Below are 12131 nucleotides of genomic sequence, written 5' to 3' on the forward strand. Positions count from 1 at the left end.
AGACAAAGGTCTGATCTCCAAAATATATAGAGAACTTTAGAAACTATACTTTAAAATGCTAATTAACCCAATTAAAAAATGGGGCACTGAACTGAACAGAGAATTCTCAACAGAAGAAGTTCAAATGGCCAAAAGACACTTAAGGTCATACTCAACCTCCTTAGCAATCAGGGAAATGCAAATCAAAACAACTTTGAGATATCATCTTATACCTGTCAGAATGGCTAAAATAAAAAACACCAATGATAGCCTTTGCTGGAGATGCTGTGGAGGAAGGGGTACCCTCATCCATTGCTGGTGGGAATGCAATCTTGTGCAACCACTTTGGAAATCAGTGTTTCAGTTTCTCAGGAAATTTGGGATCAACCTACCCCTGGACCCAGCAATACCACTCCTGGGAATATACCCAAGAGATGCCCTATCATATGACAAGAGCATTTGTTCAACTATGTTCATAGCAGTATTATTTGTAATAGCCAGAACCTGGAGACAACCTAGATACCTTTTAATGGAAGAATGGATGAAGAAAGTGTGGAATATATACACTTTAGAGTACTACGCTGCGGTAAAAAACAATGACTTCTCGAATTTTGCATGCAAATGGATGGAAATAGAAAACACTATCCTGAGTGAGGTAACCCAGACCCAAAAAGATGACCATGGAATGTACTCACTCATAATTGGATTCTAGCCATAAATAAAGGTCACCGGAGTCTATAATTAGTGATCCTAAAGAAGCTAAACAAGAAGGTGAACCCAAAGAAAAACATATAGTTATCCTCCTGGCTAAGGGAAGTAGACAAAATTGCCGGGGGGAAAATTGGGATCTTGGGGGTGGGGTGGGATGGAATGGGGGTAAGGGGAGATGGGGAGAGAAAAATGAGAAGGGGAGGATTGGGGGAATTTGGGGAAACAGGATGATTGGGATAAAGGAAGGTTGGATAGGGGAGCAGGGAAGCACAAATCTTAGTTAAGGGAGCCACCTTAGGGTTGGCAAGAGACTGGAACCTAGAGTGGCTCCCAGGAGCCCAAGGCGATGTCTCCAGTTAGTTCCTTGGGCAGCTGATCATAGGGAACCTGAAATGACCCTATCCTATAGCAATACTGACAAATATCTTGCATATCACCATAGAACCTTCATCTGGTGATGAATGGAGATTGAGACAGAGACCCACACTGGAGCACCAGACTGAGCTCCCAAGGTCCCAATGAGGAGCAGAAGGAGGGAGAACATGAGCAAGGAAGTCAGGACCACGAGGGGTGCACCCACCCACTGAGACAGTGGGGCTGATCTTTTGGGAGCTCACCAAGGTCAGCTGGACTGGGACTGAAAAAGCATGGGATAAAACTGGACTCTGATGAGAAGCCAAGGACAATGGCACGGGGTTTTGATCCTACTTCATGTTCTGGCTTTGTGGGAGCCTAGCCAGTTTGGATTTTCACCTTCCTAGACATGGAGGGAGATGAGAGGACCTTGGACTTTCCACAGGGCAGGGAACCCTGACTGCTCTTTGGACTGGAGAGGGAGAGGGAGAGGAGTGGGGAAGGGGGAGAAAGGTGGGAGGAGGGGGAGGGAAATGGGAGGCTGGGAAGAGGCAGAAACTTTTTTTTCCTTTTCTCAATAAAAAAAAAGAATTTGGATTAGAAGAGCAGTTGAATGTGGGGATTAATGCACCATCCTATTAAGAACATGGAAGACAGTAGTGTCATTTGAACTGTGGGAGCCTGGCTCAAGAGGTTTCAGAAGAGAAAAAAAAATTGTATATGGTCTAGACTATTCCTGTAATAGCCATGTGGCTGCTTTGGTGAAGAACATGTCTGATTTTTGCCCTTGTCCAAAAAAATCTGCCTGAGACTAAACTGCAGTTTTGGCTTAATTGCATTTGCAGAGAAAATTTCAAAAGTGCCTAGTTTCATCTATCATGTGGTTTTTAGTGGTCATGCTTATCAAGATCTATAATAAAAAGGAGCAAGCTGAGCAAAAAGAAAAATTACAAAACAATTTCAGGAGAAATGGGTACAGGAAGTGGAATGGAGCTAAATCTTGTGTTTAAGAAGATAAACAGATTAAAGAAAATTGGGATGTTAAATGGAATAAACCCAGTTAAGCTTCCAATAGTAAAAAGGAATTAAGCAGCAGTTTGGATCCAGGTATGGTATATAGGCCTTTAATCCCAGCACTCAGGATACAGAGGCCAGGGATCCCCAAGTTCAAAGTCAGACTGGACTATAGAGCAAGCTCCAGGAGAGCCAAGTTTAGGCAGTGAAGGTATCATAGAATACAGAAAGTTGTCAAGGGGGCCATGTTCCAGCCCTAGCAACCAGAACTTGGCAGTTTGGGCCATGTGGTTCTGGCTTTACAGTTAAGGATGCAAGTAAGAGATTATAGACTCTCCCTTGTAGATGGAGCTGCAGGCTGCATTCCTGCCTCCCAGCTCCCGGCAGCCAGGCTAGCTAATGCCCCAAAATAACAACACACAAACTGTATTCATATAAACACTGCTTGGCCCATTTCTATTAATGTGTGTGGCACCACGAGGTGGTGACTTACCAGGGAGATTCTAGCCTACGTCCATCTTGGGTCGGAGTTTCATGGCATCTGCCCCAGAGAGGAGATGAAAATGGCGTCTGAGCTCACTTCCTCTATCTCCCAGCATTCTGTTCTGTTTACTCCACCCACCTATGTTCTAACCTATCAAATGGGCAAAGGCAGTTTGTTTATTAACCAATGACCTTCCTCCATCACTCCCTCTTAAAGTAAGGAAAGCTGCTAAAATCAGGCATGTGGCAGGGATGTCCCTGATTGGAGGCCCAGGGAGGGTATTGTATGAAGATTCATGGATTGCCTTGAAGACCCCAAGATGTTGGAAATGCCAGAGCTGTGGGATACCTTGCAAGGAAAGCTGCTAACGGGGAATGTAAACAGCCCAAGTAAAAGATGTATGGTTGCAGTCAACAAAACTAAAAGAAGTTGGAGATCTGAAGTGTTTTGACATCAGACATAAAGATGCAAAGTTTGAAGTTTGTCCAGCTGGTTTGGACCTTGTTTTTGTCCAATATTTCCTTATTATGTTCTCTTTCTACATTTTGGAATGGCAATGTATATTTTGTGCCATTGTATATTGGAAATATGTGATTTGTTTTTATTTTGATTTTACAATGGATTATAGTTAAAAGATTGCATGAGTCTCAAAAGAGACCAAATGCTGTACTTTTAAACATTGGAACTATTATAGAGTATAGAGCCTTTTGAAGTTTGACTGAATGAATTCTTTGCATTTTGTTATGGCTAAAATCCTATGGGGGTCAGGGAATGAATGTGGTGGTTTGAATGGGAATGGTCCCACATACTCTTGTGTTTAAGTACTTGGCCCCAAGCACTATTAGGAGGTGTGGCCTTGTTGGCAGAGGTGTGTCACTGTGAGGACAAGCTTTGAGATCTCATATGCTTAAACTATGCCCAGTGTGGGACAGACTCCTGCTGCCTGTGGGTCAAGATGTGGATCAGCTCCTTCTCCAGCACTATGTCTGCCTGCTTGCTGCCATGCTGCTTCTCACCATGACAATAATGGACTAAACCTCTGAAACTGTAAGCCAGAACCAATTAAATGTTTTTCTTTGTAAGAGTTGCTGTATTCATGGTGTCTCTTCACAGCAATCGGAATCCAAACTAAGACACGGTATAAAAAAATTTTTAATTAAAACAAGGGGGGAGGATCAGTATAAGTAATACGTTTGGTATGTAGCTCAAAGTCTAGCAAAGTCTAGGTTCCCTAACCCACTTCCAACATGGTTTCTACCCATGCTGTATCCTTAAATAATACAGTTTCAGACAGGCAAATTTCTTTCTAAGGTAGAAGCTTTTAATAGAATTATAAAAAAATAAAACTATTTCAAAATCAGGATAAGGAATTACAGGTATGTTTTCCCTCTACATACCCGTATTCAAACATGATTTCTAGCCATTCATAAATTAATGAGGAACAAATACAGAATCAAAGTAGTGTCAACAGAAGTGTTGTATTAAAGCTATCATCCTAGAAAACAGGAAACACAAAGTGAACTTGTGCAGCCATTTCCAGCTCATTGTGCAGAGAAAGCACTTTACTGTCATAAACTACCATCAGGACGTTGCAGGCAAATCAGCAAGCCCTTTGCTTTCAGAATTCAAAAGTTTAATCATTCTGAAGGGGCAAAGACAAAAATATACAGCTGTATAAAGATCAGCCACTTACTGCAGGATTTCTCTAAACTTCAGATTCTAAAGTAAGAAGTTACCATTTCATATTCTTGTAGATATTAGGTTAAGCAAATGATTCCCCTAACCATAAGACACAGCTACTTCTATCATTTCAACACCATTTTACTGATGCAGAGGGCATTTCCCCCATCTCTCAGTCTCAAATGACTGTTCTTCACTTTAAAAAAAAAATCAATCAACAATTTATTGGGTCACCATCATGGACTACTGTCACCATTTGGCACTGGTATAATTTTTACTAGCTTCTGCCACTCTCTTAGATAACATTTCAGTGTATGATTGAAATGGCAAGTTCTCTATTCAAACTACAACAACAGATTTAAAGAAGGGGGTTACTAAAGCTTTCCAAATTGCGTATTCATTCTTGAGGGGGGACTGACTTTCAAAGTGATTCATTTTATACAATCTCAGATAATCCCAGGATTACTTCTAAGTCTCATTCTACTGATAAACAACACCATGGATATAAAGTACCTACAATCTCCACCACTCCCTATATTCAATAAACTACACAGTAATGTCTTACAGTTAATATGCTTTTGGCCATTTAAACATCTACGCACATAAATATCCGAAGCTTTAATATTCAAAAACTTTAGCTATAGGTGAACAGTTAGGCCAGGGATAGGTTTCTCAAACTTGGTACTAGTGATACTTTGGGTTGGGTAATTCTTTCCCGTGAAGAGGAAAGCCAGGCATTACATGGTATTTAGCAGAGCCTGTAGCCTCTATTGATGTCAGTAGAAGCCTACACCCATCTACTTTGACCACCAAAAAACATCTCCCCACAATCCCAAATGTCTTCTGGGAGCCCAAACTCCATTTGAGAATCACTGGGTGGGCCCTTCACTGTAGACATTATTGCAAACTTGGGGCGCACAAATAAGACAGGACTCTATGCAGTATTACTAATGTGAAAGTCTAGCAGATCCTCTGCTATTTGTTTATGCACAGGGTTTATACAATATACTATTGAACCACATGGCTACCTATGTGTTACTATCTTTTTTTTCCTACTAAAAACACTAACATCAGACAGGGGTGGCGATGGGGTAGCTAATTCACCAACTACATTTACATGGACTGATGAGGAAAGCTACAGTTCATAAACCTTTGCTAAGCAGAGGATGGAGAAGAGTCAAGGCAAATGCCCTTCTTTCTGAATTCGCAGTCTCTCCTTCTCCACCTGCAAGCGCTCCTTTTCGATCTGCAGCTTCTCAGACTCAAACTTCAAAAACTGCAGCCGATCTTTCTCCAGCTGCAGGCGCTCTCGCTCGAGTTTCAACTTCTCTGCTTCTATGTCCTGTGGCTGTAGTATGGACTTCTCCCCCTGGCCAAGATCGTTCTCTAGGGCGGGTTTCTCAGCGCTAACCAACTGCAGCCTCCACTTCTCTCTCTCGATCTGCAGCCGCTCCTTCTCCAGCTGCAGGCGCTCGTGCTCCAGGTCCAGGTGGCGCAGGCGCTCCTTCTCTATTTGGAGCCGCTCCTTTTCCACCTGAAGCCTTTCTGCCTCAATATCCAGTCGGCGTTTTTCCAGCTCCAGTTTCTGTTTCTCTATATTCATGAGCAGATGAGGCTCATCATATGCGGGTCTGGACGGTGTGGAATTGAGGGTGAAAAACTCGTCAATGTGAGGGAAGTCAGGGAGCTCACTTTCCCTCCTGGAATCTGGTATGACAGATGACAACATTTCTTCCTCTTCCTCAATCTCAAACTGAGAGAAAAGAAAAAGGACAATTTGGTATTTGCTTTTACTTCTATCATTGTCAATTTGCTGCATTATTAGCTTTTAATAATTATTATTTCATTTATTACTTATTTGTTTATGTGTACATCTCGATTCAGGTGAATGAAGGCCATAGTACATTTATGGAGATCAAGGGACAGTGTTTGTTTCGTAATTTCCACCACGTTGAAGCAGGGTCTTTTAGTGTTTTACTGTGAGGCAAACTCCAGGCTAGCAGACTGGAGGCTTCAGGTCTATTCTTCTGGCACTGTCATTTGAGTGCTGGGATTACAGATACATTCCACAGCACTTAGAATTAACAGGGATTCCAGGGATGTCAGGCTCGGACCATTTACCCACTGAACCATTTCCCCAGCCCTCCCTTACTAATTGACAACTTTCTATGCTGTTTGAGCACATAAAACTACTTAGTCTGAACTATTGAGGTTAAATGAATCACCTGGATGTCATCACTGATACCTCACATGTCACCATCACATTTACGTGAAAAGACAGGCATTAAGGACACCAGGAGAAACAGAATGACTGGTATTTATAACCTGTGAATTTGAAGATATGGGAGCTTCCTCAGCATGTGTGGGCAGCTGGCCACAAAAACATGCCTCACGGGTTAATACTGTGAATATACTTACTTCTGGGCTCTGTGGGTCCCTTTCTTCCTCCTCCACTTTGACCTCTGTTAGGGATCCACCTGCATCTCGGAAATCAGCCACATTCTGCCAGTCAAAATTTGCATCATTTCGGAATGCAATTTTTTCATCTATCTCTTCAGTGAGAGAATCGTCTAAATCAGACGTGGGTAGAGGAAACCCAGAACCAACCAGCTTCATGTTGGCCTTCATTCTCTTCCTTTTCATGAGTGCACGCCAGTCAAGGTACCGTCTCTTCACCTCAGTCCCCGTCCTCTGTTCGCCTTCTCCTACAGCGTTTACACACTGTGCAATCTCCTCCCAGGCCATTCGCTTCATCACATTTATTGTTGTGTTGAGTTGCTTGGAAAAAATGACTTCCTTCCTTTTGGAAATTTCTTTCAAAAGGGTCTGAGTTTCCTGAACACTAAAATTGCTTTTCCTTTTCCTTTTCAACTGCTTCATTTTTAAAACTTCAGGGCAGGTTTAAAAGCAGGAAAACTTGTGCAAAGAATGCAGAGTATGCTCCAAAGAACGAAGCCCAAGAACAACCCCTTGTCGGCTCTTAGCTAAAAAATCACTGAGTTTCCATTCATCTAGTCATGGAAGCAGTTTGATATCTGAAGGAGAAATGTAAAAGAGAGAAAAAAAAAATCAACCTAGAATTTCCACAACATACTGCAACAGTGAGCTGTATGATTAAAACAACTATCTAAAGGCAGCTTGAAACCATTGGCTCACTACCATGGCTCAAATACACTCTGAAATTTGATTCTGCCTCAGTTTACCTCAACACACCTCTTAACTATCACAATCTGGGCTCCTTGTATGAAAATATTTCTTCAGGAATTCATGACACAAAGAGTATCCCCCACTGAAGCAAAAATACAACAAATATACTAAATTGAATCAGGAACCTGCAAGTCTACTGCTGTTTGAGCTTTCTCTTTTATAGTAATAAGTATATGCTAAACCTCATTTTTAAAATTTAATAACAAAGCATTTTGTTACCATTTATAAACTTTTATTTTGTATTTTTCTAGCTTCAAGGATCTCTAAAGAACCAACTGTGCATGCTTACTTACATCATCAAAAGTATGCCCATCCCATCTTTTAGCTTCCCATTTAATATGCCTATTGTGTGGAATCTTCCAAAGAGTCACTTTCTGAACAAATGGAGGCCAGAGAGAACTAAATGTTCTGAAGAATAAAAATGAACTTGCAAAAATCCCTATCAGTTTCACAAATACAAAAAAAAGTCTGCAAAACCAAAAGATACAAGCATAGTAGTTTTAAAATACACTTTGTAAATTTCTAAAGATATTTAATGATATATTGAAGCCCAGTGATTCCAAATGTATAATTAACACCAGCATGCTAGTAGTATCCTTACAGTCTGGTGTGGGAGAATTGTTTATATTCTGTCAATTATGTTTTAAATAAATGCTGATTGGCCAGTAGCCAGGCAGGAAATATAGGCGGGACAACCAGACAGGAAGTAGAGGTGGGACAATGAGAACAGGAGTATTCTGGGAAGAAGGAAGCTCCTTCCCACAGTCCTGCCCAGACCATGGAAGAAGCAAGATGTGACCTGCCCCGCTGAAAAAGGTACTTAGCCATGTGGCTAACATAGATATGAATAATGGGTTAATATAAGATATGAGCTAATACAAAGCCTGAGCTGTTGGGCCAATCAGTTCATAACTTATGTAGAACTCTGTGTGATTTTTCTTTGGGCCATAACGACTGTGGGAACCAGGCAGGACAGAAACCCCAATAAGCAGGCCTTTATTGTTACAACAGTCAAATGTAAGCCTTTTGTGAATGAAATTTAAGAAAAAAAATATTTATAAATTATTGAAAGACAATGTAAACTATCATTATGAGCACAGATTCTGGAGTTACTCTCCCTGGACCAGAAAACTAGATCTGATACAGGAATGGAACTGCAAGACTGATTTCAGACTCAGGTACGCAAGAGTCTAAATTCCAGACCTGGATACATAGTGAGGCTTTCCTCAAAATATATACAACATTAAAGTCCTTAATATAATAATGACTACCATTAACAACACACTCTTATACAGTATCCACCTTTAGATTTTACTGCTCTTAAAAATTCAAGATCAACTTACTTTTTACTAACTAGATTTGTTTTTTGTTTTGAGAGGCAGAGTTAACAGCCCTAGATGTCCTGAAACTCACTTTTGTATACCAGGCTGGCCTTAAACTCACAGAGATCTGGCCTGTCTCTGCCTCTGAAATGCTGGGATTAAAATCGTGTACCACCACATACAGCTAACTGGACTGTTCTAACAATATTACTAAATGGCATAAATAGCAGCCCTTTTAACCTACATAATCTATGTGAGTTTTTTGTTTTGTTTTGTTTTTTTGTCATCAATGCTGTTTTGGTTTTTGTTTGATTGTTTTTGGAGACAGGGTTCCTCTGTGTAATAATCCTGGCTGTCCTAGAACCCACTTTGTAGACCAGGTTGGTCTTAAACTCACTGAGATTTGCCTACCTTTGTCTCCCAAATCCTGGGATTAAAGACCTCCGCCACCACCACCTTGCAAATCTATATGTTTTAAAACTCCTCAATGTTGCTTCCAACTGCATAGCCTTTCACCCAAAAATGGTTCTCACATCTATAGTTTATATACTATTCATAGTTGGCATCCCTTTGTTTCCTTCCAACTGAGCTATGCTGAGCTAATGAACTATTTCATTGACAAAATAAATTTCCCTGCATTTTTAACCTCAGTGGGCTAGATATTAGAACCTTGTATTGGCTGTTCTTAGCTGCCAACTTGATTACATCTGCAATTAACTAAAACCCAAAAATGGAGGGTACACCTGTAATGTATTTCTGCTTAATTTGACAGGGGAAGATCCAATCTGAATTTTGAGAAGAATTGCCTCTAATCCATAGGCTTTGAGCTGCGAAACCTACCTCTAATCTGGACCGCACCTTCTGCTGGAAGCCTGCATAAGGACATAGAAGTAGGAAGCGTTTGCTCTTTGCTTCCTTGCTCTCACCTCCCTAGCAGGTCCATTCCTTCACCAGCCTTAGAGCCTACTTCAGGATTCTGGTGCATACTGAAGACCAGCTGTGACACCCAGCCTTGTGGCCTGAGCAGCTCCATATTCTTGGACTTTCCATTCATAGCTAGCCACTGTTGATTAAGCGAGACTACAGGGAAAACTTTTACCTGAGGCTTTGACATGACTAAATGCAAGAAAGTTTGAGCATCAGTACAGTTGGAGGTAAAATTTGTTAGCTGCTATTTTATTGTGACTGAGTCTGTCTGTCTGCCCGTTCCATTCTTTGCATTATGGTACCGTGTATGAGAGGTTTGGCTTTTCTTTACCCACTCCCAAGTAAGGTCCTCAAAAGTATTTACTGAGCTCCTACCATGCCTAAAGCAGCACTCGTGGTGTCAGGAATATAATAGGTAATAAAATCCTTAAGTAAGCCATTTCTGATTTCAAGCACTCTTCTCCTTTATTGTTTTCATCCTGTTCTTACATCAAAGAATTTGGCAGTCACAACCTCTAAATCTCAGAACCCTAATGTCCAATCGCAGACAACAGTTGTTTTTCTGGCCTTTCATCCCCAACCATTCTTTACTGTTGGGAAATGGAAATGCTGCACTGTGCACTCACGTAACTACCAGTGATGTAGTGTTAGAGCGGGACATTTCCCTCCTAAGGACTACCAAGGAAGATGATCTTTCTAGGATGTGCCTCACACAGAACTAAGAGATCTGAGAGAAATCAGACAGTAAAATCTAGGTGAAAAAAGAAAAATATAAAAAAAAAAAAAAGGAAAGAAAGAAACCACTCCTGATCCACAAACTTCCCTCCACCACTACCCCACCACAATCTCATTTCAAGAGTGAAGTCAATATTCGTACAGGAAATATCCCCAATATTCTTACAGGAAAACTACTTTTCTTCCTCTAAAACTTGAGGCAGTAAACACAACTGAAGTTTACAAGGATCTCCATCTAGGGAGTACTACAGTGGGAAGGTGCAGCCGAGGACCCTGGGAAGAATGCTGGGGATCTCATCTCGGAGCAGAGAGCAGGGTGGGGGAAGGTGCTGTGACTCAGGACACTGCTGGGCCCAGTTGGAGTCCGTGCAACTTGGAGGGATACTCTTGCTCCCTGAATGTGAGTGAAAGCCTCATCAAGATGCCCAGCACTTCTGCAGAGGCCAAGGGCTGCTACCCCTTCTCCCTGGTCAGGTGACAGCCGCGCTTGGGACTTTTCTTCCCAGCCCCGTGATCCCGTGCTTTGCAAAACCGAGGCCAAAGCCCGCAAGGAGGTCGCCCCACAGGGATCCACCTTTGCAGAGGCTCCCCTGGTTACTCCAGCTCTTTGTTTCCCCTGCACCCCAACACTCACCTGCGACCCCAGCGGCACCATCACAGGATCGCCCCCTGAGGGTGCTGAAAAAGAGAGGCTTCGTTGAGTCCCCGCCCATCAACTTCTGCCTGCCTCTATTGGCCGATAGGGCTGCTCCTCATGGGTTACGGCTAATCCATTGGTCCGGGGGTGGGGAATTGCCTGTCTGACTGAGAGCCCGCCCCAGGCCAGGTCTCACAATGGGAATCGAGTCCCAAACCGGTTCCGGGTTAGTGCTCTGGACACCGCCCCGCAGCGATTCGCCTCCCGCTCAGCGCTCACTCTTTGTCACGTGGCATTGTCAATCAAGCGTGCTTCAGCAAAGGATTGGTCCCTAGCGATAAACTCGCCACGCCACTCGCCTGATTGGGGCACTGGCGGCTCCGTCTCCAAACTGTACTCCGGCCCTTGACCCTCGGCAAAGCAAAGTAGAGCCACTTGGGTCACCTCAGGCCAATCCCCGGGCCAGCATTTTCTTCTACTCACCTTGCTGTGACCTCCGTTAACCTCGAACTGTGACAGTGTCTTTTGCTTCTTGAATCTATGGAACTCTTACTTTTGACCTCAAATGGAACAGTTGGCTTGTGGACAGTTTCTTCAGTGTTTTCTGTCTTCTCAACCCCTTTTCCTTTTAAGCCCCCCAGGGCTAATGCCTCCATTGACATTCTTATAGAACCTGACTTCCCTGTGCTTTGGTTCAAGCATCTTCAGTTCTCCCTGAATAATACCAATGCCCATCCTCCCATAGCCCAGTTAACAAATTAGTCCAGTTGAGTAGCTGAGTCCAATTGAGAGGCATACAGTTCCTGGACAAATCTCCCTAATTTTAGGACAAAGTGCAAACTCCTTAGGAGGCTTTCAAAACTCCCAATTCTGCTTTTCTCTCGGACTTGATAACACAATTTTCCTATTGCTTCCCCAGCTCTTTACTGCCCTAGATTCTAGACTCCTCAGTGCCTTGGGACTACCTTTGTCTTGCTGTGTTTCCACCCAGAAAGGCTTTTCCCAAGTGTTCCCAAGCTCAGAATTCATTTTGGCAATTACTTTCTAAAACAAGCCTTCCTTTTCAGTTACTTGCTGCTAC

The 12131-nt window shown here is 42.5% G+C and overlaps 1 protein-coding gene across 2 annotated transcripts; it reads right to left on the bottom strand.

Annotated features, from left to right (window-relative positions):
* Nucleotides 1-3841: 3841 nt before the first annotated feature.
* On the bottom strand, nucleotides 3842-11249 carry Msantd4 (Myb/SANT DNA binding domain containing 4 with coiled-coils). Of its 2 annotated transcripts, none has more exons than XM_075966888.1 (3): nucleotides 11048-11249; nucleotides 6641-7257; nucleotides 3842-5975 (listed from the first exon to the last, which is right to left on the bottom strand). In XM_075966888.1, exons 2-3 carry the CDS (start codon nucleotides 7100-7102, stop codon nucleotides 5400-5402), a joined length of 1038 nt encoding a protein of 345 aa, XP_075823003.1. In that variant the 5' UTR covers nucleotides 7103-7257; nucleotides 11048-11249; the 3' UTR covers nucleotides 3842-5399. The 2 variants fall into 2 exon arrangements, with proteins under 2 accessions (XP_075823003.1, XP_075823004.1); XM_075966889.1 differs by lacking the exon at nucleotides 11048-11249 and adding an exon at nucleotides 9678-10098.
* Between the last annotated feature and the right edge of the window lie 882 nt (nucleotides 11250-12131).

The sequence above is a fragment of the Microtus pennsylvanicus genome, chromosome 3 (assembly GCF_037038515.1).
Source record: "Microtus pennsylvanicus isolate mMicPen1 chromosome 3, mMicPen1.hap1, whole genome shotgun sequence".
Lineage (NCBI taxonomy): Eukaryota > Metazoa > Chordata > Mammalia > Rodentia > Cricetidae > Microtus > Microtus pennsylvanicus.